Source organism: Bombus fervidus, chromosome 18 (assembly GCF_041682495.2).
Source record: "Bombus fervidus isolate BK054 chromosome 18, iyBomFerv1, whole genome shotgun sequence".
NCBI classification, from domain to species: Eukaryota; Metazoa; Arthropoda; class Insecta; order Hymenoptera; family Apidae; genus Bombus; species Bombus fervidus.
The window spans coordinates 8,506,079-8,530,775 of NC_091534.1; the positions used below are offsets into that span (position 1 = coordinate 8,506,079).

At 28.0% G+C, this 24,697-nt stretch overlaps 7 protein-coding genes and 1 long non-coding RNA gene across 22 annotated transcripts; 3 read left to right on the forward strand and 5 right to left on the reverse strand.

The window, feature by feature from the left end:
* Window positions 1-282: 282 nt before the first annotated feature.
* On the reverse strand, window positions 283-5,089 carry LOC139996615 (uncharacterized). Of its 2 annotated transcripts, none has more exons than XM_072021103.1 (14): window positions 4,952-5,089; window positions 4,168-4,438; window positions 3,965-4,086; window positions 3,786-3,907; window positions 3,572-3,714; window positions 3,326-3,494; window positions 2,837-3,257; window positions 2,400-2,737; window positions 1,977-2,323; window positions 1,753-1,826; window positions 1,444-1,672; window positions 1,181-1,353; window positions 834-1,106; window positions 283-522 (listed from the first exon to the last, which is right to left on the reverse strand). In XM_072021103.1, the coding sequence occupies exons 1-14, from the start codon at window positions 5,087-5,089 to the stop codon at window positions 337-339; spliced, it is 3,006 nt and encodes a 1,001-aa protein (XP_071877204.1). In that variant the 3' UTR covers window positions 283-336. The 2 variants fall into 2 exon arrangements, with proteins under 2 accessions (XP_071877204.1, XP_071877205.1); XM_072021104.1 differs by lacking the exon at window positions 4,952-5,089 and adding an exon at window positions 4,791-4,810.
* On the forward strand, window positions 5,010-6,677 carry Ntmt (N-terminal methyltransferase). 3 transcript variants are annotated; one of them, XM_072021156.1, is made up of 5 exons: window positions 5,010-5,149; window positions 5,687-5,880; window positions 5,973-6,159; window positions 6,223-6,328; window positions 6,397-6,677. In XM_072021156.1, exons 2-5 carry the CDS (start codon window positions 5,692-5,694, stop codon window positions 6,635-6,637), a joined length of 723 nt encoding a protein of 240 aa, XP_071877257.1. In that variant the 5' UTR covers window positions 5,010-5,149; window positions 5,687-5,691; the 3' UTR covers window positions 6,638-6,677. The 3 variants fall into 3 exon arrangements, with proteins under 3 accessions (XP_071877257.1, XP_071877259.1, XP_071877258.1); XM_072021158.1 differs by lacking the exon at window positions 5,010-5,149 and adding an exon at window positions 5,418-5,436; XM_072021157.1 differs by lacking the exon at window positions 5,010-5,149 and adding an exon at window positions 5,510-5,528.
* An 83-nt stretch (window positions 6,678-6,760) lies between these two features.
* Window positions 6,761-8,629, reverse strand: LOC139996634 (heparin sulfate O-sulfotransferase). 4 transcript variants are annotated; one of them, XM_072021143.1, is made up of 8 exons: window positions 8,545-8,569; window positions 8,168-8,450; window positions 7,823-8,049; window positions 7,667-7,752; window positions 7,459-7,597; window positions 7,285-7,382; window positions 7,066-7,223; window positions 6,761-6,991 (listed from the first exon to the last, which is right to left on the reverse strand). In XM_072021143.1, the coding sequence occupies exons 2-8, from the start codon at window positions 8,277-8,279 to the stop codon at window positions 6,780-6,782; spliced, it is 1,032 nt and encodes a 343-aa protein (XP_071877244.1). In that variant the 5' UTR covers window positions 8,280-8,450; window positions 8,545-8,569; the 3' UTR covers window positions 6,761-6,779. The 4 variants fall into 4 exon arrangements, with proteins under 4 accessions (XP_071877244.1, XP_071877246.1, XP_071877245.1 ...); XM_072021145.1 differs by lacking the exons at window positions 8,168-8,450; window positions 8,545-8,569 and adding an exon at window positions 8,578-8,629; XM_072021144.1 differs by lacking the exon at window positions 8,168-8,450 and having other exon boundaries at window positions 8,545-8,602.
* Window positions 8,630-9,472: 843 nt separating this feature from the next.
* Ap-2sigma (adaptor protein complex 2, sigma subunit) lies at window positions 9,473-10,385 on the reverse strand. Its single transcript, XM_072021164.1, has 4 exons — window positions 10,285-10,385; window positions 9,965-10,114; window positions 9,728-9,901; window positions 9,473-9,653 (listed from the first exon to the last, which is right to left on the reverse strand). The coding sequence occupies exons 1-4, from the start codon at window positions 10,285-10,287 to the stop codon at window positions 9,552-9,554; spliced, it is 429 nt and encodes a 142-aa protein (XP_071877265.1). The 5' UTR covers window positions 10,288-10,385; the 3' UTR covers window positions 9,473-9,551.
* Window positions 10,386-10,568: 183 nt separating this feature from the next.
* On the forward strand, window positions 10,569-18,249 carry LOC139996613 (cilia- and flagella-associated protein 44). 5 transcript variants are annotated; one of them, XM_072021097.1, is made up of 26 exons: window positions 10,569-10,771; window positions 10,850-11,012; window positions 11,088-11,227; window positions 11,297-11,325; window positions 11,407-11,591; window positions 11,668-11,812; window positions 11,895-12,085; window positions 12,151-12,393; window positions 12,456-12,634; window positions 12,694-12,832; window positions 12,902-13,175; window positions 13,256-13,496; window positions 13,580-13,850; window positions 13,925-14,088; window positions 14,335-14,547; window positions 14,631-14,741; window positions 14,979-15,159; window positions 15,230-15,415; window positions 15,474-15,671; window positions 15,767-16,303; window positions 16,392-16,563; window positions 16,688-16,986; window positions 17,065-17,261; window positions 17,319-17,536; window positions 17,617-17,759; window positions 17,852-18,216. In XM_072021097.1, the coding sequence occupies exons 1-26, from the start codon at window positions 10,569-10,571 to the stop codon at window positions 18,005-18,007; spliced, it is 5,178 nt and encodes a 1,725-aa protein (XP_071877198.1). In that variant the 3' UTR covers window positions 18,008-18,216. The 5 variants fall into 5 exon arrangements, with proteins under 5 accessions (XP_071877198.1, XP_071877195.1, XP_071877196.1 ...); XM_072021094.1 differs by having other exon boundaries at window positions 11,297-11,591; XM_072021095.1 differs by having other exon boundaries at window positions 11,297-11,591; window positions 13,259-13,496.
* LOC139996653 (uncharacterized) lies at window positions 13,169-14,666 on the reverse strand. Its single transcript, XR_011802313.1, has 2 exons — window positions 14,526-14,666; window positions 13,169-13,411 (listed from the first exon to the last, which is right to left on the reverse strand). It is a non-coding gene; the product is annotated as an uncharacterized lncRNA (long non-coding RNA).
* An 87-nt stretch (window positions 18,250-18,336) lies between the features above and the next one.
* Window positions 18,337-22,298, reverse strand: LOC139996623 (asparagine--tRNA ligase, cytoplasmic-like). 4 transcript variants are annotated; one of them, XM_072021120.1, is made up of 11 exons: window positions 22,192-22,298; window positions 21,319-21,479; window positions 20,905-21,021; window positions 20,367-20,777; window positions 20,120-20,277; window positions 19,912-20,055; window positions 19,654-19,802; window positions 19,424-19,552; window positions 19,090-19,339; window positions 18,712-18,975; window positions 18,337-18,631 (listed from the first exon to the last, which is right to left on the reverse strand). In XM_072021120.1, the coding sequence occupies exons 3-11, from the start codon at window positions 20,936-20,938 to the stop codon at window positions 18,500-18,502; spliced, it is 1,671 nt and encodes a 556-aa protein (XP_071877221.1). In that variant the 5' UTR covers window positions 20,939-21,021; window positions 21,319-21,479; window positions 22,192-22,298; the 3' UTR covers window positions 18,337-18,499. The 4 variants fall into 4 exon arrangements, with proteins under 4 accessions (XP_071877221.1, XP_071877219.1, XP_071877218.1 ...); XM_072021118.1 differs by lacking the exon at window positions 22,192-22,298 and adding an exon at window positions 21,572-21,718; XM_072021117.1 differs by lacking the exon at window positions 22,192-22,298 and adding an exon at window positions 21,535-21,715.
* Window positions 22,299-22,409: 111 nt separating this feature from the next.
* Tbp (TATA binding protein) lies at window positions 22,410-24,560 on the forward strand. 2 transcript variants are annotated; one of them, XM_072021151.1, is made up of 6 exons: window positions 22,410-23,095; window positions 23,175-23,305; window positions 23,365-23,608; window positions 23,681-23,879; window positions 23,989-24,114; window positions 24,334-24,560. In XM_072021151.1, exons 1-5 carry the CDS (start codon window positions 22,811-22,813, stop codon window positions 24,063-24,065), a joined length of 936 nt encoding a protein of 311 aa, XP_071877252.1. In that variant the 5' UTR covers window positions 22,410-22,810; the 3' UTR covers window positions 24,066-24,114; window positions 24,334-24,560. The 2 variants fall into 2 exon arrangements, with proteins under 2 accessions (XP_071877252.1, XP_071877251.1); XM_072021150.1 differs by having other exon boundaries at window positions 22,411-23,095; window positions 24,337-24,560.
* The last annotated feature ends 137 nt before the right edge of the window (window positions 24,561-24,697 follow it).

The window sequence follows — 24,697 nt, forward strand, 5'->3', positions numbered from 1 at the left end:
GCATTCACATAGCCGCTTCAGGGATTAAACAGCTAAAGTTATTATTCCTTAGATTCTGATAAACGTAGTCAGTAGTTTAACCATAGTGTACATGTTTTATATTTCGAAACATACGGAATAATTAAAATCTCTACCTTTAACATCTCTTAAAGAATTATCTGTTTACCTAAAGGCAATTATGATCGTACATCGCTTGATGAATTCTACAAGCTAGCAAAATTTTATTAATAACTAAATAGGGTACTTTAAAAATTCTGTTTTTCTGTTAAAAATAAAGCACGATCACATTTGAATAAATTTAACATATAGAATTGAAGAAATTATAAATATATGATTTTATACAATAGTCAGGTACTCAGAAGCAAGTTGCATTGGATCAACATGATAAGAAGTAACTAAACGAACTTTTTGTCCATCTTGTGTTGTGAATTCTATTGCTTGTTCGCTATCGGCGATCCCCGATTGTTCTGATTCCTCCATTTGATTAATCGTTGCAACAGCACTTGCATCCGTATCTTCATCCTATTACATTTTAATTATAATTGTATGTAACAATACAATTTTTTGTAAAATACATGATAATATATTAATTTATATTATACTATATGTTTGTAAAATGTATATGTTAGAATTTGTAAATAGGGCAGTTTCTATTTAATTGTAACTAGTTCAAGGCACTATATAACTGAGTAGATGATTTCCAGAAATTACATGTAAATCGATTTTCTTTCTATGACCGCTCGCCTCTGAATGAGTTTAAAGCGAAAAAGAATTGAATACTCATCAGATGTAAGAAAGCTTATTACTTGAACAATTTTATTTAAAAATATTACCTGCAATGCCTTTACGATTGCTTCTGCATCTGTTTGTACAGTTGAAATATTTTTCACTTTTGTTTCCACCGTACTAGAAATGTCGACATTCTTTATGTCGGAATTTTGATTAACGTGTACACTTAATGGTGCTGTTAATTCATCTGGAATAACACCAGAATGAACTCTAATTTCTTGTCCATCACTAAGTTGATTAACAAATTGACTTTGAGATAAAAGCTGTCGGGCATCTTGAATTGAAAGAGGAATTGGGTTACCTTCTTCATCTGTAATCTGTAAATATAACTACCGTTTTATTCTTTTGTTATTACTACGTAATAACAGTTTAATATCTTATTCATCTTTACCTGAAGTTGAAGATCGGATTCTGAAAGTTCCACATTTATTCGTTCATTTGAGTTATTATTTTCATTAGCATGACCTGGATTAGAAAGCATGCTATCATTGCTAACGCTTAAATGTGATAATGATTGATTTACATTCGTTTTTTCCTCTTTATTTCTCATCATTCCAGCATCAACTGATTTCAATGTAAAAAAAAAAAAATTGAGTTGGATTAGAAACAGATGTAAATTAATAAATACAAATGTTATAAAATAGTCATTTTTACCGAAATGTAAAGTTCGAGACTGGTTAGGATCATCTGGATCTTGGTATGAAACATATATAATTTGTTGAATACCATCTCCTGATGTCTCATCTGTTGCAATAACTTGAGCCATTTGATCAGTTAATGAATGTTCATCAGATTCTTGAGAACTTGGTAAAATTTGCCAAACTTCTCCGATTGGAGAACCTTCTATTTCATTTATCGCAGAAAGTTTAGTTTCCCTGTGTACCTAGAAGCAACTCGATAATAATTCCGTCTTATTGAACTTCTCACTATTGAGTCTATTAATACAATTTGGATCTCTCTTACTTTTTTATGCTTTGTTAAGTTTGAACAATCAGCAAATGCTTTTCCGCAAACATCACAGGAATAAGGCTTTTCACCTAACAAATAAAAATATATGAAAACACATTTTTAAAAATAAATCTTAAACACATAAATTAATAATAAATAAATAAATTAATCTACAATAAATTAATGTTGAAATTTTTGATAAAAATAGTAAATTTGTAAAAGCAGAGTAAAAATGTTACCAGTATGTAAACGAAGGTGCTTTTTCAAAGCCCATTGTTCTGTAAAACCTCGATTACAATGTGCACATTGAAAAGGACGTTCTCCCTTATGCCTGCGAACATGACATTTCCAAGTATCTTTATGTAAAAAGCACTTTGCGCAAAATTCACATTTCCAAGGACGCTCTCCAGTGTGCCGTTTAACATGTAGTTTAAATTGTGAAGAAGTAGTAAACTTTCTGCCACAATAATCGCAGCAATAAGGTTTTTCTCCCGTATGTATTCGCATATGTTCTTGTAAATTTCCATTTTGTGAAAAACTTTTATGACATACCTCACATGTATATGGTTTGTGTCCTGTATGCCACCTAAATGTGAATTATTTGTTTATTTAACTAAATTTAAATCAATGTATATAAATATATTTTTTATTTGTATAGTAACCTGTAATGTAGCGTGAGACTAGTTTTATGTGCAAATTGCTGCCCACAAATTTCGCAAAAATATTTTTTTTCCCCGGTATGTGTAGATTGATGATTGATTAGATTTGCCTTTGTTTTAAAACTGGCATTACATGATTTACAAATATAAGGCCGATCATCAGAATGTACAAGCTGATGACGTTGTAACAATTGCTTATGTTTAAAACTTTTTCCGCATTTATTGCAAACAAATCGACGACCATTATTGTGTTCTGCTTCTTTATGATATACTACAGAACTAGGATGATTGAGTACTTTTCCACAAATATCACATGGATACTCTTTCTCTAATTTATTTCTCTAAAAAATAATAAAAAAATATTTAATTATTATATTTTTTTATATACTGGGAATCTTTATAATTTTTAGAGTATAATTTATCCATATTCATTTTTTTACCTCGTGTATTGACATATGATGTTTTAAAGCCGCTTGTTGTGTGAAATTCTTATTACAAATAGTGCATATAAATAATTTATCACGTTCATGAGCCGTTTTTAAATGCAGGTCATACATCTCCTTTGTTTCAAATAGCTTTTCACAGTGTTCACATGGAACATTTTTCTGAGAATCACTAGAATTATTTGAATTATTTGTATGATGTTCTTCAGTCAATGCATGATCAAGTGCGTTAGAAATATTATTTTCTTCAGATAAACGTTTTGATTCAAAGGTTGAATCTTCGACGATATGCTCAAAATCTTGATTAACATCATCACCAATATGATGAGTTGCCTTCTGATGCAGTTCTAAATTTTCTTTACTTGTAAATAACTTTTTACATTCCGAACATTCATATTTTATGCCTTTGTGGAAACTCCTAATTAACAAAAAGCAAATATTACTTTCATCGTATACAACGTTAAAATTTCGCTAAATTCTATTTACTTGTGTACAATATATCTGCTACGTTGAAGAAACCCTCGACCACATAACTGACACGTGAACTTATTTCTTCTACGACGTAATTTTGGTCGACCTCGTCCTCTACCTCTGTTTACTATCACTAACTCTCCAAGATCTTTTCCTTCTTCAGATTCTAAGTGACCAATTATTTCTAAAATATACAAATGATTATTGATAAATAATTATTAGATAAATACCTTTAAATTAATGTACTTCATTATTTCTTACCTTCTTGACTATCAGGAACAGACATATTTAAGTGTTCTTCAGAATCTTCAAAATTATCAGGATCATCATCATCTTCTTCATCAATTACTCCCTCCTCCTTATATATTCTTTCCAGTTCTTTGCCTTGAACTGCCTCCATATATCTGAATCATTTCATATGCTATTATAAAAATGATAGTAATTACCTTTAAATGTTTCTTCTTACAATCAATACCTTTTGGGAACTTTACGCTTTCTGCGACGTCTTCCATCTCCATCTACTTCATCTATTTCCTCTTCGTGTTTATCTTCTTCTTCTTGACTCACTGCCTCTAGTACATCTCCCTTTGTTAATTCCTGAAATTTAATAGTTTAATATATTTTATCTTGAACAAACATGTTACTTTTACAAACCACAGATATGTTCTCTGTGTGAGATTTTGGTGGACGTCCTCTTTTTCGTTTGGGTTTACTTAATCCTTCCATCTGTAAACTCATTTCATGTTCTGCAGCATACATAGAACCATCTGGCATTACTATTAAACAATATCATAATTAAAAATTTTGCAATAGATCTTTAATTAGAATATAATATAATCCTTAATATAAAATAATACTTTTTATTATTATTTGTTGCTCAAAGTGGTCTTCTTCGTTATATCTTGGAATAATATCCAATTGTGATGTTTCTGATCTAACATCTGTGTTCTCCTTTTCTGCACGTAAGCGTTCTCGTTCAGCTTTACGTTGTTGTTCTATCTGATGCTTCCACATCTCACGAATTTTCCTTTGACCATCCACCAATAATTCAAAAAACTGTATCGTAGCCTCCAGTTGAATATTACAACCAGGACAAATTGTACGTGGTAATTTCCCATCATCTCGAATCTTTAATCAAAATTGTATTATAACATTTATTTGAAAATAAATTCAATGCTTCTTTTTGTAGTATAACCTCAAACAATAAATCAATAATTACGCCAATTGATATTCATTATTTTTACATTTTGCAAGAAATTATTTAGAAAAACTGAAATTTTGTACATCTTAAAACGAAACTTATATGACAAACAAAAACGTTAATATTTTAAAATAATATCATATCGAATCAAATTGAATAGGATTAATAACAATACACAGTAACGAATATGTTTAACATTAAATTATGAACATAACTAGAATATTTATTATCATTTAAAAAATTTCATTAACAAAGACAATGTTCTGCAATCATACTAACATTTATAAAAATTATAGTAAATTCTCAGACAAATAACAGACAAAGTAAATAACAATGTACAATGTACAGTATCAGGAGGAAATATCGAACATTTGATTCTGGTAGTATTTGTGTATAAAGCAGGAAGTCAAGTTAGAGTCTAATGTTTCGAAATTTCGTACCTTGAGCGGCAAGTACCGATTGACCATAGAACTTAAATCTGGATCATCACCATCTGCCATATAGAGTAATTCTCCATTACCATTATCTTCTGCACATAACCGACAAATTGTTGAATCATAAAGTCGTACTTCTGCCATGATTCCAAGGGAACTGCTCTCTAACGACTAACATCGATTTTATCCTAACCAAACCGACCAGTGAGTACGCACAACTACTGCACACAATTATTTTAACTATACGCAACGTAATCTACCATTTGAAAATTTATGTATAAATTTTCGTACTATATAGAGATTTTGGTTCTTTCCTACGTAATATTCTTTTAATAAATTTATCTTTAAATTGTACAAAAGCTTTTATATACAGTAATCGATATGTTGTCGATATTTCGACTCTACAGAACAGGCAATATATCGATATTTTATAATCGATATAAGTCGATATAATTTATTAAATGTCGATGATAAAGTATACAATTTTTAATGTCAGTTCTATTCATCAAATTTTTGTTAACAATATCTTATTTATATATAAACGTTATTTCATAATATAGCAGGTTTTTATTAAATATAAAAAGTATTAAAATATTTAGTTTTTATGAAGAAGTCGATGCTCACTTTTTATTAATTTCTTTCAACACGTTACATGGTGTTTTGATTGCTTTTTAATTTTACATAATTAAATTTTTTGAATATATAGAAAAAATGAAATTGATTATGATATTGATTAGATAGGTAAGATGTATTATTTATCATCACCAAAGATGGAAAAAGAAGAAAATACACTTGAAGGACATGAATTTTATACAGCAGCTGTCAAATACTGGAAACATGTTCCACCTACAATAGATGGAATGCTTGGAGGTTTTGGATTTATTTCTCAAATTGATATAAAGGGATCCACAAAATTTTTAAAGGCTTTGTTTGCGGTATATATTATAATGATTAATTTTGTAATATTCAAGATTCTTATCAGTAAATTTTTTAAATATTATGATACCTAAAGTTTGTTTTATTTTAGTTAAAAAATCCTCCATTAAAGACACATGCATTAGATTGTGGTGCAGGCATAGGAAGGATAACTAAGAATTTATTATTAAATCATTTTAAACATGTTGACTTAGTGGAGCAAAATTTAGAATTTCTAGAAGTAGCTAAAACATGTTTGGAAAGTCATTCAACAAGAATTTGCAACTATTATCCAATTGGTAATACTTCATTGGTTTATACAAAGTAGAAAAGACATTTAATTGATTAAATCACATTTCAAGGACTACAAAACTTTTGCTTTACTGCCAAGTATGATGTCATTTGGTGCCAATGGGTTTTGGGTCATTTAAAGCATGATGATTTGATAGAATTTTTAAAAAAGTGTTCGTAAGTATTTCGTTTAGTCTTAATAAAAATTAGAAATTATTTTTAATCGTCTAATAAAACTTTTATAGGAGTGGCCTAAAATCTAATGGTGTAATAGTGATTAAAGAAAATGTAACCAGTTCTAGAAATTTGGAGATTGATACAAAGGATTCATCAGTGACACGACCTCTTTCTGAATTCTATCGTATATTTCAGGAATCTAATTTAGTTTGTATAAAGGAAGAACAACAACAGAAATTTCCACGTGGATTGTACCCAGTTTATATGTTTGCTTTAAAGTCAGATAACAAACTTCAAACCTCAATGTAAAGACTAATAGAGTATTGAATAAATTATTTCATTATCTATACACGTTCTATCAAAAGTCTATATTATATTTAATATTATAAATTTGAAGTTCGTTCTAATTTTATAACAATTCCAAAAAGTATCTCTGCTTAAAAAAGTAAATTTATTTTGGACGTATCTTTTCATACATAAATCGTTGATTTACATCTTGAGGAGAAGCATTTATAAGTCGTTTCTTTACAGCATGGAAATGCATTAAAGCAAAGTTATACAGTTCATTTTCCATCTTCCAAACAACAGATTTTTGTATTTTGTCTATTGTTTCAGGTCGTGGATTGATTTTTTGTGTAGTTTGCCGCAAATGTGATTTATTATCTGCAATTTAATAATTCATTAGTAATTTAAAAAGTCTTATTTCTTAATAAAATTTCGATTATATCTTCTCTTACTATGCAAAAAAGAATTATAGGCTCCTCTAAAGAAACGTGGAAGTACAATTTGCAAAATTTCTACAAATTCTGTTAATTCTTCTGTCACTCCTACAAGGAGATAATGTTTTTGTAAATTTCTTTTTGCTTCTTCTAATGCCCAACTATTTCCAATTTCCCTATTAAATAATATTTGTTCATTATAAATTATGATAACTGTAATAATTTATTAAATCTTACCAACAAGCAGGATCATGACCACACAGAAATGGTATTTGTAACCACATATTGTCAGGATCACAATCTGGTTGTCCTGCCTCAATACACTCATCAAAAGTCTACAAAAATATATGTGATTTAGCATGATTAATATAATAATAAATATAAATTATTATTATTATTATGAATACGAACCTTGGTGTCTCCATGCTTTTTTCTGATTAAATGTGGCCTAAAATTATCTCCATATCTTAAAAAGTAGTAATAGGAAACAAATCTATCTAAAGGTTTACGCAAGATATTTATGTATAAAGGCGATTGTCTTACACCAAATCTAAAGCATAAACATAATTTTAAAAAATAAAACAAATGTTTTTCATAATGAATATTTCTGTATACTTACTTTTCAAAATTCAAGAATGCGACATGACCATGATAAAATGCTGGCTTTTTTGTATTCCAAACAGTTATATTATTTGCGAATTGAATCTACAATTTTTTAACATATATTACAAATGAATTAATAAATAATAACAAATTAAGGATGATATAATATTACCTGATTAGGAAGTGTGAGTGTATGCATGTTATTAGAGACATTAATATGTAAAACATGGTATTTGTTGAGTTTGCACAGATCGTAGACCAAACCTACAAAGCTGGTTGATGCTGTCTTTGGTACCCTGTTGTAGATAATGATGAGATCATCAAAAGTTGATTTGTAAGAATGCTCACTAGCTTCAATCCCACTTTGAATATTGTTTTGTTCTTGTGTGATGGCATTGTCTGGAAGTACGATAGGATACCTATGTTATTCCATCACCTTTAACAGAACGAAATATTAAAAGGATGAAACTTTTGCTGTTACAAATTAATAAAATTAATTGTCTATTATAACGCCTACGCAATAGTTTGTAGTGATCCTCCAGGAAATTTATTTTCATTTTTAAATAAATGATAGTGATTGTGAATATCACCACTAAAATCCATTGCAGTAAAGAGCTTCTGTGTATCATTATTTTTCTTATTAACTTTTTAATTGTTCTTTGTCATATGAGCAGGAAAATACACTTCATGAATTTTATGCTAATACCGTTTTTAACTTATAAAAATTGATAAACTGTACAATACGACCAGTTTCATTAGCAGATTCACTAAACGATAGTTATTTTGGTCCAAACCAAACACTATTCATTTTTATTAGTTAATAATATAATAAAATAGCAATTATATGTATTTTAAAAACAATATTAACTATAATTATCAAATATACGTATATACATATAATTGATATTTTATCTCCGTGAAGCTCACTAATCCACATCAATGAAGTTCGCTTCTATTACGTAAGTCGATAATCTAAGTCATCGATTAATCGTATATCGAATATCGATTATATTGAATCGAATATTGATGTATTAACCAAATAATTATTTTCAAAACTATGATAATGAAGATATTAAAATTTAATAGCTATTTAAAAATAAAATATCATTAATAAAAAAAAATGTACATTTAAAATATGAATTGTATTAATGCATATTAAGATATATAATTAGCTTATAATAATTTTAATATTTTTAATTCTTTCAAACAATGTCAAATATTTATTTAAAACATCATACTTTTCATACTTCTCATATAATTTGTTAACACATAGAATTAGTATATATATAACAATTATATATATAAAATATATTATATATATAAAATTAATTATATGTAATACTTCAAGTATTTACATTTTGCGAATACATTCAATATAGTCCCAAGCAGAAAGTTTTTAAAAATCAATTGTATATATTAACTTTACAGTGAAAAATCTCAGTTTATATGTGAAAGTTATATTTTTGTTTATTGATAAAATTATAATATTTATAAGCATCTTTTAATTTATATAGAATAAGTAATAGTATATGTTATGTTTATATGCAGCAACATATAAAATGTTTTTATTATAACTTTCACACATATTTATTTTCAAGTTTATTTAAAATTTACATAAGATAGAGTATGTATATAATTCAACAAAATGCATCACATAATAAAATTGATTAGTAAATACATTGCTTGTATGAAATTTTAACAATCAATATAAATTCTTAAAATGTTTCTAACATTTATTCCAGCATTTTTATATTTTTACATAATAGTATCTTAAATTTATCATGTAAAAAAACAATGAATATTAATAAATCAATTAACAGGATTTGTTGTCCTTGATGTATTTTACTTTTTACATTTATATAATATATTCAATTAATAGAATTAAATAATGTTAAATAAGTTTATTCCAATGAATTTAACATCAGGAGTTGTTTCAATACCTTTGTTTGACTAGTTTCCCTTATTTCACCAGCTAAGAACATTTCATCTACAACTGTATAGACCTATAACAAGTTTCACATTAGAATAAAATTGCGTTGTAATATAAATTTAGATGTACACATATATTAAAAATTACCTTATAAAAATTAAACACAAGGTCCAACTCACATACATTATGGAAATATTCATTTAGTACTTCAACAAAATTATGTATTGCTTCTAGGTAACATAGATTATTATCATTGACATCAACACAAATGCAAAAATATAAACCAGCATATCTTCTATATACAATTTTGAAGTTACGAAACTAAAATATGAAAAATTCAATATTTAATATATATTATAATGATACATGATATATAAAATTTACCTCAACAAAGTTAGTATGCTTAGCATCTCGTACAGTCACCACTGCATGAACTTCTTCTATTAGCTTCTGCTTCTCATCGTCATCAAAATTCATATACCATTTTGCCAATCTCGTTTTTCCAGCTCTGTTTTGAATGAGGATGAAACGGATCTGTACATTATTTAACAACTTTTTAGAGTTTATTCTGTTTGAATTGATAAATAATTTTATAAAAATGTAATCTTTATTATTACAAAAAAAGAAGGGATTATATTTTACACTATTGAAGTAATGAAAACAAATACATTTATCAACGCTTAATACACTTAATAATTACTTGCCATGATTGATCTGTCTTTATACGCTAACCAATGCTACAATTGCTGCACTTGACAATCGATTAACAAGAATACACGAGATCGAGTGACATTTGTTGACGCCCCTAAACCATCAAATTATGAATTAAACCGCACTCGTGTCTAGAAATCTAATAAGAAAATCTAGACAGTTCAATAATTACTTATAACAGTTTATAACAAAATTTCAATTAAAATAAAGTATAATTGAAATTTTTGAGAAAATACATGTTTGTTCTATATTAGCTCTTTCTGCTTGAAATAACAAAATGGCCGATGGTGGCAAATTTGAATCTGTAAGTGGTGAAGATCTAGGACAAAACATAGAATTAAATTGGGAAACTGAGAATGAAAGCGTTGAGCAAAAAGAAGAAAATTTTAACATAAATCAAGAGGAGAAAAAAGAGGAATATTCACTTACAGCTCAAAAACCCGATGATGGAACTATACCTGAAAATATTTTAGAATTTTTGTATCCTTAATAAAAAATAATCATTTTTCTTTCACTACATCTTTCTTCTTACATATTATATATTTGAATATCTGTTAGTCATTCTTATGGATATAACTGTCGAAAGTATTTCAATCTTTGTGTAGTCGATACAAATACTATTGCTTTCGCTGCTGGCAATTTAATTCAGTTTTTCAATGTAAAAGAAAATAAAATGTGGTTTAAAATAGGTTCTGTGGGTACTGGTATTGGGCATATATCGGTAAATATTTGTATCTTTCTTTTTAATACTAAAAAAGATTTAAATTTAAAAAATTCTATTATAATTTATTTTTAGAAAAATCCTATTTTTGAACACATTGCTGTTGGGGCAAATGGAGAAAACCCTCTAATAAATATTTTTAATTGGCCACTTATGGAAACTATAATTGTTTTAAGAGGTGGAACAACTAAACGTTATTTTCATTTATCATACAGGTAATGATAAACCTACACAATTATTATTTCATTACAAAAGATATAAAATTACATTTTGATAAATTATAGTCCAGATGGATTATTATTGGCATCACAAGGTGGTGAACCTGATTATTATATTTCACTTTGGAATTGGAAAGAGTCAAACATTATTTTGCAATGTAAATCTTATGTTCAAGATGTATATAATGTCACTTTCTCTAAATATATTCCTGGCCAGTTAACATCTAGTGGAATAGGACATATTAAATTTTGGAAAATGTCTAAAACTTTTACCGGATTAAAACTTAAAGGTGAAATTGGTAAATTTGGGAATACTGAAATCTCTGATATTATAGCAATTCATCCCATGCCAAACGAGACTGTAAGAAAAAATTAAATCTATTAAATAATAAAATTTATAGCTGTTTTAAATGTATAACTTTGAATAAATTTTTTAGATTGTCTCTGGTTGTGAATGGGGTAACATACTCTTATGGGATGAAAGTTTAATCAAATTGGAAGCACGTAGAAAAAATAAAGAGCCAGCACATGTTGGCTATATCTCACAATTTGAGTTGCTTAGTGGAGAAATTATATCAGTCGGTAATAAAACAGAAACTTATATGATTAAAAATTTAAAAAAACGTATATACAATAAATTATATTATGATCTGCGATAGTGTAGGATCTGATGGATGGATACGATTTTGGTTCTATGAGACCATAGACCATGCTGATCTTTCTGATGATGAACAATTTCTTGAAATTCAACCAATTTATGAATTTCAAATTGCAGAGGGAATAGAAAATGCAATGCTTATGAGTATCCAAAAGCAGGAACCAGATAATCCTGAAAAAACCATGTGGTACGCTCAGGTAAGTAAGCAGATTGTATTTAGGAAACATTCCAACATTTCAATATTCAAACAAATATTTAATAGGATGGAAATGGGGGACTGTGGCTACTTGACCTTTGTACTAGTAAAAAAGAACATGTTCAACAAAAACTTTTTACATGTCATGCTGGTCCTATTGTCGATATGGATACAGCAGATTGGGGACCCTTTGTAGCAACGCTTGATAAAAATGGAAATTTGCATATTTATAACTACATAGAGAAAAAATTAAATCTGATTTATAAATTTTATGACACTAGTAGTCAAGTAATTTGGCTTCCATGTAAGGTAAATTATTTCTTTTTATTTTTAAACGTTTCATACAAATACTATTTCATAGAAATGTTTAGATTGAAAAAACAGGTTCAACACTCGTATGTGCTTTTGAAAATGGTATTATTAGGATGATTACAGTAACAATACAAACAACAAATACCGGAAATGTAAAAATGGATAATACAAAACTAATTCAAGTTTTAAAACCACATTCGATGCCAATTACTGTAATGTCTTTAAATACATCTTGTAGGTGCGTATTATATGAACAAAATGATTGTACTTTAATTATTATATATGATTTATTTTTAGCTTATTAGTAACGGGTAGCAATGATGCCACTATTTTTCTATTTAATATTCATACTACCAATAATTATCCTACAATTACACCTATTGGCTATGTGAGACTTCCATCACCTGCTACTTGCATGACATGGAATCCCCAAGAAGTAAATACAATTATTAAATACAAAAAGACATAATAAAAAAACAATAATTATAATTAATCATACAAATAGGAAGCAACTCTATTAATTGGATGCTTACGAGGAGATTGTATGGAAGTAAAATTGCCTATGATACCTCAGTCATACACAACAACTTCATATGAATTAGTTAAATGTAGACCTGCATCATTTAAATTTGAATCGGTAAAGTCTGCAATAGAAAGACAAACTATAAAAGAAAAATATGAAGCAGAGAAAGAAGAAAGACTCAAAGAAAAGAGAAAAGAAATGGAACGATTAATTGCTGAAAATCCTCACATTATAATTGATGAAGATACATTTCTTAGTAATTATTTATTTTAAATTATGTTTTAGTAATTTAATTTAAATCGCATATTGATTATTTGTATTTATTTATTTTTTTAGCGGAGCTTGATGAAAAAGAAATGATTCTCCCAGAAATTTATATTCCAGAAATTCCAAATAAAGTTTTAATAGCACAATATGGCATTGATGGAAACATATGGTTATTTATGGCTGGGTTTGATGCAGGATATGTTTACGAATATCCACGTCCATTATCTCTAAAATTAAAACATAATAAACCCATTAGGAGTAGAATAATCGAACATGCAATAGACACAGAAATGCATAATTTCCTTTTTCAGTAGGGACATTTATAAACATTAAAAAAAAAAGAAAAAAAAGAAAATAAAATATATAAAATTAAAAAATTACGGATTTTTTTAGGGAAAATAAGAAATATTTATATTTGGGAACACAATATGGACAGCTTTACGTCGTTAAAATAAAGGACAAAGATCCATTAGATTTTTCAGACTGTTGGATTTTACAAACACATGATCATTATAATGGACACATTTCTAATATTTTATTCGGTTATAATAAAGAAATATTGTTAACATGTGGCCAAGATGGAAATATATTTTCTTTTAAAATCAATGATGATACACCATATGAGGAATATGAAATACCAAAGTTAGAGTATTCTCTTTTTATAGTAAGTTAATTTCTCAGTAATTATTTTTCAATTAGGTTAAATCTAGTACTTATAATTGCAATATTTATAATTAGCCTGAAAGTGTCGAAGATATTGAAGATGCTGATTATCCAAATTTGGAAGAAGTAATTACTAAAATAGAACAAGACAGGATTTTTTCAGTTGCAGAGAAGAAAAAGAAAAAAGTACTTGAAATCATACATAATTTAACAGAAGAATATGTTAAAATTATTACAAGGTATCAAATGATCTTGTTTTATATTATTATTATTTTGATGTCCTCTCTTTTGTAATGTGATAATTAATTATACATATGTTTAATTTGGAATTGCTTGGATTTTATATTTTTTGATTCTTTGGTTTAATATTTTTCATGTAATTTATTTATTAGTGTTCTTGTTATTATTACTATTATTATTATTGTCATTATCATAATTATCATGCTTGTTAAAGTCTATTATTAAGATTTCTTTCGTTAATTAAGGAATAAACATCTCCTGCATTCACAACGAATATCACAGTTTGAGCTGGATCCGAGAATAGTAGAAGACTTAGAACAGCAACTGAATACACATAAAACCTTAACAGAACGAAAGCTACAATTTGAAGTAGAAAAGAGGAAATTAGAATTACAAAAGCTTATGGACCATTTTGTAACATCTATTACTTACTTACCTTTTGCAGTGCATGGTATATTGTAAGTATTATTGTTTTTTTAATTATGTTCATTAAATAGTGTTTACTAAAATTACAAGTTTGTTTATGAAAATTTAAAAATAGAGATGAAAGTAGAGCAGTATATTCTTTGAGAGAATTACACCTAGATACTGACAGCATTTTAAAATGTATGAAATTGCTGAAGGACAAAGATGAGCAACAGAAAGCAGGCAGGTATTTTTATTTTTTATTGTATAAATTTATATTATGTTTCTTAACTTTAAATTATTTTACAAGAAATGGAATTGCAGCTAAAGTTGGATAATAATTTATCCTGGGAAAAAACAAATTTGTATGTCCTTTACTATTATAATATTTATATGAACTATTATTAATTGACTAATTTTTAGTCATATAAATTATTTAAAGATATTTTGTTCTTTTCATATGCATTTTGTTATTAAATTATAGAATAATGCAAGAACAGGTTAAGGAAGACAAACAGAAATCAGAAGAACAAGAAATACAATATTTGGAAGGACTCTTAGCTGAAGATTTTGGCGATTTATCATCTGGATTAGGGTTACAAATTAATCGAATGTTGTTAAAGTACAAGGAAAAGAAAGCTAGATTGATTGAACGACAGAAAGAAGTAAGTAATCTACTATAGAAAAGATCATAATAAAAATAATGTGTATCTTTCAAAAATATGTTATATATAGTGGCAGAAACTACATGCAAAAAAGCCAAATTTAGTTAAAAGTCGTTTGGAAGATGCAGTTTTCCTTCAAAAGGCGGAACAATCCATTGGTGAATACAATTTGAAAATGAATGTAGACTTTAGTTTAATGAAGAAAAAAGAAACTGCTGCCATAAAATATAAACAACTTATGGATTGTAGAGATAAGGTAAAATTAATAAAAAATTCAATGTTACAGTAGTTTTTGACATAATTATTTTTTATAGCTTCATCATTTGCGAGAGAACTTTAATACAAAATTGAAAATGATTGCATTGAAAAAAGAAAAGATGCAGAAAGAAGTTATTAAATTAACAGAAATTCTTAAAAAGATTCACACAGAAATTCCATTAAAAAATATAAAACCTTTACCACATCCACCAAAACTGTATTTTGATATTGAATTTCCTGAACATAATCTTGAGGTTAGTTATATATTTTTAGTTAATTAGGTATAATTAATGATTACTTGTAACTAAATTTATCTAAGATCCCTTTTTATAATAATATACCATTATAGCTTCAGAAATATGTATCTATGTCGGAAAAGGTGCAACAAGTAAAACGCCAAAGGCAATCATTAATTATAGATCAATTAATAGATCATTCTGATTTAGAATATGAAGTATTATATTGTGATGATAAAGCTATCTTTCACAAAGGACAAGAAAGTCTCTATATTCTTATTTCTGCTTCACAAATGAAAATAAAGGATCATTCATCCATAGCTGGTGATTTAATTCGAAATCTTAACATAAATGACTCTGTTCAAACTACCTGGGAACGTGAAATGAAACGTTCTCGAATGTGGCGAAAAATATATGAACAAGATTGTATTTTACGATATATCAGTGCCGAATACAAACAATTGGAAAAAGATTTAGATGAACTAGAAGAATATCGATTAGACGTAGTATATCAAAGTACATATATGAATCTGAATTTGTTAACTCTATATGAAGAATTTATGATCCTGCGGGAATCTGAAACAATGGAACATGCTCTTGAAGAGAAAGTTATTGATAAATCAAATGAACGTATTACAATGATGTTAAAGGTTATTATCCGTATAACAAAAATAATAATTATTTATATATTAACCAATTATTTATTAACAACATTATATTAATACATGATGTTAATAGATGCAAGCTACAAATATTAATATTGCTGCACGAGAAGAAGAAATAAAAAAATTGCATATAAAAATTAAAGATACTGCTACTGACTTTACAAAAGCTATTGCTGATAATAAATTTCAAAATTTCCTTCAAAAAATATTCAAGAGAAAATATACAGCACTAAAAAAACAAAATGGTATTAAATTTTCTTTCTAGAATTTTTAGCTTTATAATTTTTAGTTGAGCTAAATTTACTAGATTAGTAATTTATTTTAACTTTAGTCATTTTCGTAGTTAATTTTCGTAATTATAATTTGTAGGTTCTTTAGATTCGATTACACAATCATCAGAAACTAGTTCTGAAGAAACAGATGAAACAATAGATTCTGAAGCTGAGTACATTCCATTTGATGAAAATATCTGCCCAGTGGGCTGTGATACACAATTATATGACATGGCATTTTCTATGAGAGAAAAACGATATACATATGAATTGCAAATCAGAGAAGAACAAAGAGAAATAGAATTATTGCAGAAAGAATTAGATACTGATATCAAACATTTAAGAATTATTGAAAGTACTTTAAAATACAATGAAGAAGAACTGCAAAATTTTGTGGTATTTTTAAACATTATTATATTATATACATAATAATTTGCAAAAAACTTATGAACTAAAGCGTTTTATTTTTCATAGCTGGATAAGCAAAAAAAATTAAATGAAATTAATGTAACAGTCATATTAAAACTTCATCAATTACAGCACATATTAGACTCTGGATGCACTGCAAGCATTCAAAATTGTATAGTTTTTAATAAAAAAGAATTAGCGAATTTATATACCAGAGTCGGAGAATTGCAAGATGAAACATACAACTTAGAAGAAACACGCAAGTATACTAAAAAATATAATAGTTTCTAAAAACGGAATATATTTATGGTTTATTGCAGGAAAAATGAAGTACATCTAAAACGAATAAAATTGGACTTAAAATATATGGAAACTCAAAATAAGAGGCTGAAGGAACACATTAAAGAAAAAATGATACAAAAATTTGGTTGTAAAGTGTCTTTGATTAACCTTTATCAGACTATTTTACAAAGATTAATTTATGATACAAAAATTGATGTACGGAAAATTATGAAGAGTTTATCTAAAAACATAGAAAGTAAATTACAAAAATTTGGAATTTTATAAAATTATTTTGATAAAAATTTAACAAACAATTTTAATATTAAAATTTTTTAGATACAAAATGGAATTGTAATAAAGGATTAATTGTTTTAGAAACCTTAATTCGAAATAATACCGAAAAATTAAGTTTCTTGACAATATTAGAAAAAGAAAGGTTTAAACTTAGAAAAATTTTGGAACAAACTTTACTCTCAGAAGTAAGAGAAATTTTGTTGCATCTAAATATATCAATATACTGCGTAATTACATTTTTTAGATTATTTAACTTAATTATTATTTCATCTTACAGGAAAATATGCTACAAATAGAACATGAGCACAAAGTTGACATAGTCGCACTTGAAAATATTCTTTATAATCAAATACAGCAAAAACATATACTGCAATATGATATAGAAAGTCTTAAAACTGGATCAAAAAAATTATCTTCAATTTGTTTGGATTAAAATATATCATAAAAATATTAACTTTAAGTATAATTATTGGTTAATTAATTATATTATAGTGGTTTATTTATATAATCATTTAGCACTCCTGAAAATAAAATTTCTTGAATTGGCCAATTTTTGATTTGACTTTCGGCGTTGTCACCGACTATGTTAATCCAATGATCGCGATATATTCCGATAGGTGATCGTTACGACGGTTAGGAGAAACATAACAACGTTTTCACTATTGTTTCTCCTATTTTATACATCGGACGTCATTCTGTAACGGTCATCGATCGGAATATATATTAATACATAGATATGTTCAAACATAAGTCACAAATTCATAAATTGATAATTGCTTTAATCTTGATTTATTTCTGAATACAGAGATTTCTCATTTTTCAATAATTCTGTCGGAATTAAACTTCTGAAAGCTTGCAATAATTTATCTATTAATAACGCAAATTCATTTATCAGATATAAATGATAATGTTCATAGCTTATATTCTAAGGTCGACAACGTTCCAAAAAACGTGGATAAAGACATGCTTCGCGTATATGATATCTATTCAAAAGCCAGCATAAAAATCTTTCAAGACCTAATCCAAATCCACCATGAGGACAAGTTCCATATTTTCGCTAAAAGAAAAGTGCATAAAAAATTTAGCGAAATTAACATAAGACAATATGTCTTCACAAACAGAATCGATAATGCCTACCTGATCGGTATACCAATAGTATGGTTTTGGGTCTATGTTTGCACGAGAATAGCCTTCCAACAATTCATCATAGTCCCAAATACGCATCGAACCTCCAACTATCTCACCAACATTCGGTAAAAGCACATCCACCGATTCTGTAAGACGTTTGTCATCAGCGCAACGTTGCATATAAAATGATTTGATTTCTGCAGGAAATCTACACAACATTATCGGTTCATTTATTATATCGGTCATTTTTCTCTCTGGCATTTCTGGAATGTCCTATAGATGAAAAAGATTATTATTTCTTTCCCTCCTTTTTTCCGCTAACGTAAATAAAACGAAGGATAACTATTTTGTAGTAAAACAATAATCAAATAATTTTATTGAATGTACTTCGCCAAATTCATAAAATGTTCCATCATCTTTGGTTATATTGTTAATTTGAAGATATTCGATTGCATCCTTGTAATCCATTCTTTTGAATGGCTTTCGTGGTATTTTAAAATCAGGATTTAATTCTTTGACTAAATAACCAAACTTTGATTTAAGGACACGATCAACGACATCACATATCATATCTTCTAATCGATCCAATAATTCTTCGAATGTAATAAATGCATATTCTGCCTCCACATGTGTATATCTGGAAGTTAAATGTTTTATATGAATTTGACTTAAAATACGCTCTGAATATTGAAAAAAAGAACATCAAATTTTGCATATTTACTCTGCAAGATGTCTCCGAGTCCGAGATTGTTCTGCTCTATAAGACTGCGCAATACAATATACATCACCCATTGCTGGAAGGCAAGTTTCTAAATAAAGCTGTGAACTTTGAGTCAAGAATGCTTCTTCTCTAAAACAAAAGGTTAAATTCTCAAATGATAATTAAGTTAGATTAAGAATACAATACTGTTTTAATGAACAAGTATAAATTCAAATAACTGGTATGCTTACCCAAAGTAATCTAGCTTGAACAATGTTGATCCACCTTCTACCTGCGTTTGCACTAATGTTGGTGGTGTTACTTCGCTGTAACCTTTTTCATTAAAGTGATCCCTAAATGCCTGCATCAACACAGATCTCACAAGTAATACGCGAGATGTCTACAACAAATTAATTCACCGAAATTTATTTGATCAAATGAAAATTTATATTTATTATTTTTCTATAGTTATACTTTTAATAAATGGCTTATTACACCAATTATCTTACATTTTCACCACGAATCATAATATGTCTATTATCTAACTGCACATCAGGAAGAGCTTCTTCGTTTAAAATGGAATCTGCACCACCAGGAGGAGATGTTCCTATTAATCTCCAATAATCAACATGTAATTCATGTCCATTCGGAGCCTAGAAAGAATAAGAAATATAGAAATTTGAAAAGCTCTTGTTAAAATTACATCTGGTATCATACATTTTTTCCCTCTGGAACAATCTTGAGAGTTCCAAATATTTCAATGGAAGCTTCTGTGGATAAGGTTAACGCATTATACGTCTGACATAAAATATTGCTAAGTACACATTGTAGAAAACCTGTTCCATCTCTCAATGTAATAAACATAAGTGCCCTCCCTAAAAAGATGTGAGATATTAATTCTAAGTTAGTAGGTACAAAGTGAATACATAATTTAAAATTCAGGTTAGAAATATATATATTATACCTTGACGCCTAAGCCTATGCACCCATCCAAAAAGTTTTACTCGTTGATCTCGATGATAGATACTATCTCGAATTTTTATACAAATTGCAGGTGACAAAGTAGTATCTTCTTGAATTATAATTGTTTTAGCTTCTTCCAAGTTTTTCAATCTTTTCTCTTCATCCTCTAATAACTTCTTTTGTTTGTCTTCATTTTTATATTCATTCCTTGCCCAAATTTTTTGTGCTTTTTTAAATTGTGATTTCGATACTATCACATATTTTTTTCCATCCTCCTGAGAATCTTGATAAAATGGTGGAAATGGTTCTTTTCCTACATAACGCATCGCTCTTAAAATCGTTTTAAAAGGATTAGTGTCAGAACCATTGCCAGTCTCATCGTTCCCATACTTTTGAGAAGTATAAATTGCATCTGAAAGAAAATTGTAAAACTTCTTTATTCCTTTATAGAAAAATAATATATACATATATTAAAGATAATTTAAATTTTATTAAAGCCTTTTATTTTTGAGAAATTATAAAAACATATGCAATTTTACCAAATAATGATTTAGAAGACTCCATCACTGGCATATTACTTCTTCTTAATAACTTTTCCCTTGTATCTTATTATCTTTGCTTTCAATTTATTAATTATATTACAGTTGCGTTTTAATCTATGAAAATTAGAAGATTTATAATAATTACATATCTGAACTTTTCTATGTGTTAGTTCAGTCTCAGTATAACTAGTAAGAATACACGCGCTGTATAAGTAAATAAGTATGTTTGTCATCATCTATACCTGATACAACGTATATTTTATAATTTCTAGTAAAAATCTTTAGTTTTACTCATTCGTGGTACACCATATGCTTTTACATATATACATACAAATATAAACCATTTATATACATATGTATTATAGGAATGATAAATACGAATGATCACAAGGTGGCTAACTAGGTACTTACTGTTAGATAGTAACGTGACGCAACGTCGCAACGCAACTCACATTTATGTAATATCTATAATTTGTATGATTTGATTGAAAGGCTTAATTTTAGTTTAGGGGACGAAACATTATTGAGCCCTTTTCTTTGCAATCCTGTAGTTACCGACGTGACGATTCGACCTAAAAAAAATAAGTTTTAAGATGCGGAATCTAGTGATTCAAAGATGAAGCGTACACAAAGTCGAGAATTTTTACCGTATTTGGCAGGTTACTTCGGTGCTATATTGGCTTCTAACTATCATCTAACTGGTCTACACAAATGAGTATTGAATTTAAGTTCGCTGGAAATTAACTTGATCGGGGTAATCAGCCGTTTCGAGGCGACCGGAGAGTAAAGAATATCCTAAACCTAATCTAACACCGTGTCCAATTTGCTACCGTGCCTGTTTAAATGTTATAGATAAAGATATGTAAAAAATTAAGCGAGAACCTGTTACTAATAACAGGAAAAAATATCTATACATTATACAAGCCCATTTATTTCTTTATTTATTTCCTTTAATTGTTATTTTATAAATTCGGCAAAGCTGTTGAACAGGTAACTCCTCATCGATTCTAATGTCTTTGCAATATGTCCTCAAGGTTAGGGTTTCATCAAAGTCAAGGTTTGATATCATACCTATGTATTTTCTGTCTATATTTTATATAAAATTGTATATTAGAACATATCCGTGAACTCAGAATATCTTAACGTCAATAGATTTAAATCGCCCATTTCTTAAACCGCCCTTACACAGCCCGCAACATTTAAACAGTTTAATCCTGCCTACTTCTTTCCATTATTAATTCATTCGCACCGTATAATTATGTGTAGTTATATACTAATACTAACCCTTAACTTATGAATTTGCTTCAGACTTGCGGTTTTACAATTTGTTTCCATAAAACTTTAATTTACTTTCATTCTTATGAAAGGATTACATTATGTTGGTAACGCTATCTACGCTACCCGCGCCATTACACTGGGATAATTCGAAGCATAAGCATAAAGCGTTGTAATTGGGCGATCGTAGCACCTCCCTGCTAATCATTGCGAATTAATTTCGAAAAAAGAAACTCATCTCTGTTAGTGGCAAGAAAAATTCAAACCTACCTTAGCAGTTACAAATCTATGGTAATCTTTAAACTAAGTAGTTGTAAACAAACAAGGATGAGTAAGAAATAGGAATAAGAACAAGGATACAATAAAAATTTGAATTTATTTCTGTGTAAGGAGTTTATATACTAATCTTTTCAGCAAGTATAATGACAGAAATTCAAAGTATCATTTATCGAAGAACATAACCTATGAATATAATGGTTTAAGATTTTTTTTAAGATATGAGCATCATTGATATTATAGAAGTATACTGCACGTTTACGAATCTTCCTATAATCTATCTATAAGTTATTTCAACATTTTTTGGAGTTACATATTTGCTATTGTTGTATTTTCCAACATAAAAGAAAAAATGGATCAGATGTTGCCCAGTCCCGGATTTAGCATACCAAGCATTGGTACTCCTTTACATCAACCAGAGGAGGATCAGCAAATTTTGCCTAATGCATTACAACAACAGCAACAGCAACAATCGCAGCAACCACAACAACAATATCAATTACAACAATTGCATACTATGAGTCCAAACATCCAAAGTGGAATGCTTATGATTGGGACGCCACAAAAAACTATGCATGCCTATGCAACAGCACCTACTTTTGCAACACCACAAAGTCTTATGCAACCACAGACACCGGTATGATTAAATATCATCATTGAAAATTTATTGAATGCTATCTGTAATACTAATTTAAAAAATATTATATTCTTTATAGCAAAATATGATGTCTCCACATCTACAAAATAGTAATCATATAGCTCCTCCATCTATAGCGCCGTCTACTCCTGGTCCTATGACACCTATGACACCAGCTTCTGCAGATCCAGCAATACTACCACAACTTCAGTTAGTAAAAACATTAATTTATAATGAAAAATATTTAGTATGTTCTGTTTATGTTACAGGAATATTGTTTCTACAGTTAATTTAAACTGCAAGTTAGATTTAAAAAAAATAGCTCTTCATGCTAGAAATGCAGAATATAATCCAAAGAGATTTGCCGCAGTTATTATGAGGATAAGGGAACCAAGAACTACTGCTTTAATATTTAGTAGTGGAAAAATGGTTTGCACTGGAGCAAAAAGTGAAGAAGATTCTCGATTAGCTGCAAGAAAGTATGCCAGAATTATTCAAAAGCTTGGTTTTCCAGTTAGTAAATATCCTAAGATATATCATTTATTTTTTATCGATTATTATTAATTTGATCTATTTTGGATAAAGGCAAAATTTCTTGATTTCAAAATACAAAACATGGTAGGCAGCTGTGATGTGAAATTTCCAATTAGATTAGAAGGATTAGTACTTACACATGGACAATTCTCTTCATATGAACCAGAACTCTTCCCTGGATTAATATATCGTATGGTTAAACCCAGAATCGTTTTACTGATATTTGTTTCAGGAAAAGTAGTTTTAACAGGTTAGTAATTATTGTATATTTACTAGGTAGAGATTTTGTATATATTGATAATTCATTCTCTAAACTATTTTCTATATTTCTTTTAACTTTCTTACTATCATTTGAATAGGAGCAAAAGTTAGGCAGGAGATCTATGAAGCATTTGATAATATCTATCCTATTTTGAAGAGTTTTAAAAAGCAATGAATTTATTTTTCTTTAAAACCATATTATGCGTTACGTGGGTAAAACTGAGGTAAGATATCTTAGTTTTTATCTGAAAGACTAATAAGATAAACATTTTTTATGTATTTCTATGATATTAAAAGATTTTTAAAAAATGATTAAAATATGTAGTGAAATATATATTTAAAGATATGAAATGAACGAATTAAAAAATATTTTTGTTAAAATAATTACTTAAAGAGAAGTTAAACATTTATCAATCAAAGCTTTATTAGACAACTTTTAAAAGCAGGATCTTCAAAATTTATCCTCATGGAATAACCTGAAATAATACCGACCACTTAGGAAGTAAAGTGTCTTCTCGATAACATGGTGCCTTGATCGAGAGGTAGTTATTGTTATACAATTTGATTTTTAACTTATATATTTATATAATGTACATATTATTGGTGTAAAACAAATTTTATTTTATTTAATGCACTAAGTATAGTTCCAATTAAATAGAGATGGCTAATATTTTATTATATGCAAATAATAGTGAAGAAAGGTATTTATACGATTATCCATATCCTTAAATATGTTCATAACTTTGTAAAAATTAGATGGCGTTTTGATGTATTGTAATATTGATTAGGTATTTAAATGCAAGATAA

Excerpts from the sequence above, each read along its gene's own strand:
- LOC139996623 (XM_072021120.1), bottom strand. The coding sequence starts at position 20,938 with ATGCCAGTGATGGAGTCTTCTAAATCATTATTTG. Across the intron at positions 20,778-20,904 it reads GTCTTCTAAATCATTATTTG|ATGCAATTTATACTTCTCAA; the intron begins GTAAAATTGCAT and ends ATTTTCTTTCAG. Across the intron at positions 18,632-18,711 it reads ACTATTGGTATACCGATCAG|CGAAAATATGGAACTTGTCC; the intron begins GTAGGCATTATC and ends CTTTTCTTTTAG.
- Tbp (XM_072021151.1), top strand. The coding sequence starts at position 22,811 with ATGGATCAGATGTTGCCCAGTCCCGGATTTAGCATACCAAGCATTGGT. Across the intron at positions 23,306-23,364 it reads GCAATACTACCACAACTTCA|GAATATTGTTTCTACAGTTA; the intron begins GTTAGTAAAAAC and ends TTTATGTTACAG. Across the intron at positions 23,880-23,988 it reads AGGAAAAGTAGTTTTAACAG|GAGCAAAAGTTAGGCAGGAG; the intron begins GTTAGTAATTAT and ends TCATTTGAATAG.
- LOC139996613 (XM_072021094.1), top strand. The coding sequence starts at position 10,569 with ATGGCCGATGGTGGCAAATTTGAATCTGTAAGTGGTGAAGATCTAGGA. Across the intron at positions 12,635-12,693 it reads TCTTTAAATACATCTTGTAG|CTTATTAGTAACGGGTAGCA; the intron begins GTGCGTATTATA and ends ATTTATTTTTAG. Across the intron at positions 17,537-17,616 it reads TTTATCTAAAAACATAGAAA|ATACAAAATGGAATTGTAAT; the intron begins GTAAATTACAAA and ends AAAATTTTTTAG.
- LOC139996615 (XM_072021103.1), bottom strand. The coding sequence starts at position 5,089 with ATGGCAGAAGTACGACTTTATGATTCAACAATTTGTCGGTTATGTGCA. Across the intron at positions 4,439-4,951 it reads ATCGGTACTTGCCGCTCAAG|ATTCGAGATGATGGGAAATT; the intron begins GTACGAAATTTC and ends TTTTGATTAAAG. Across the intron at positions 3,495-3,571 it reads TGTTCCTGATAGTCAAGAAG|AAATAATTGGTCACTTAGAA; the intron begins GTAAGAAATAAT and ends TGTATATTTTAG.
- Ap-2sigma (XM_072021164.1), bottom strand. Across the intron at positions 9,902-9,964 it reads AGCATACTAACTTTGTTGAG|TTTCGTAACTTCAAAATTGT; the intron begins GTAAATTTTATA and ends TTCATATTTTAG. Across the intron at positions 9,654-9,727 it reads TTGTGTTTAATTTTTATAAG|GTCTATACAGTTGTAGATGA; the intron begins GTAATTTTTAAT and ends AACTTGTTATAG.
- Ntmt (XM_072021156.1), top strand. The coding sequence starts at position 5,692 with ATGTATTATTTATCATCACCAAAGATGGAAAAAGAAGAAAATACACTT. Across the intron at positions 5,881-5,972 it reads TTTTAAAGGCTTTGTTTGCG|TTAAAAAATCCTCCATTAAA; the intron begins GTATATATTATA and ends GTTTTATTTTAG. Across the intron at positions 6,160-6,222 it reads TTGCAACTATTATCCAATTG|GACTACAAAACTTTTGCTTT; the intron begins GTAATACTTCAT and ends TCACATTTCAAG.
- LOC139996634 (XM_072021143.1), bottom strand. The coding sequence starts at position 8,279 with ATGATACACAGAAGCTCTTTACTGCAATGGATTTTAGTGGTGATATTC. Across the intron at positions 7,753-7,822 it reads CACTCACACTTCCTAATCAG|ATTCAATTCGCAAATAATAT; the intron begins GTAATATTATAT and ends AAAAAATTGTAG. Across the intron at positions 7,383-7,458 it reads AAAAGCATGGAGACACCAAG|ACTTTTGATGAGTGTATTGA; the intron begins GTTCGTATTCAT and ends ATATTTTTGTAG.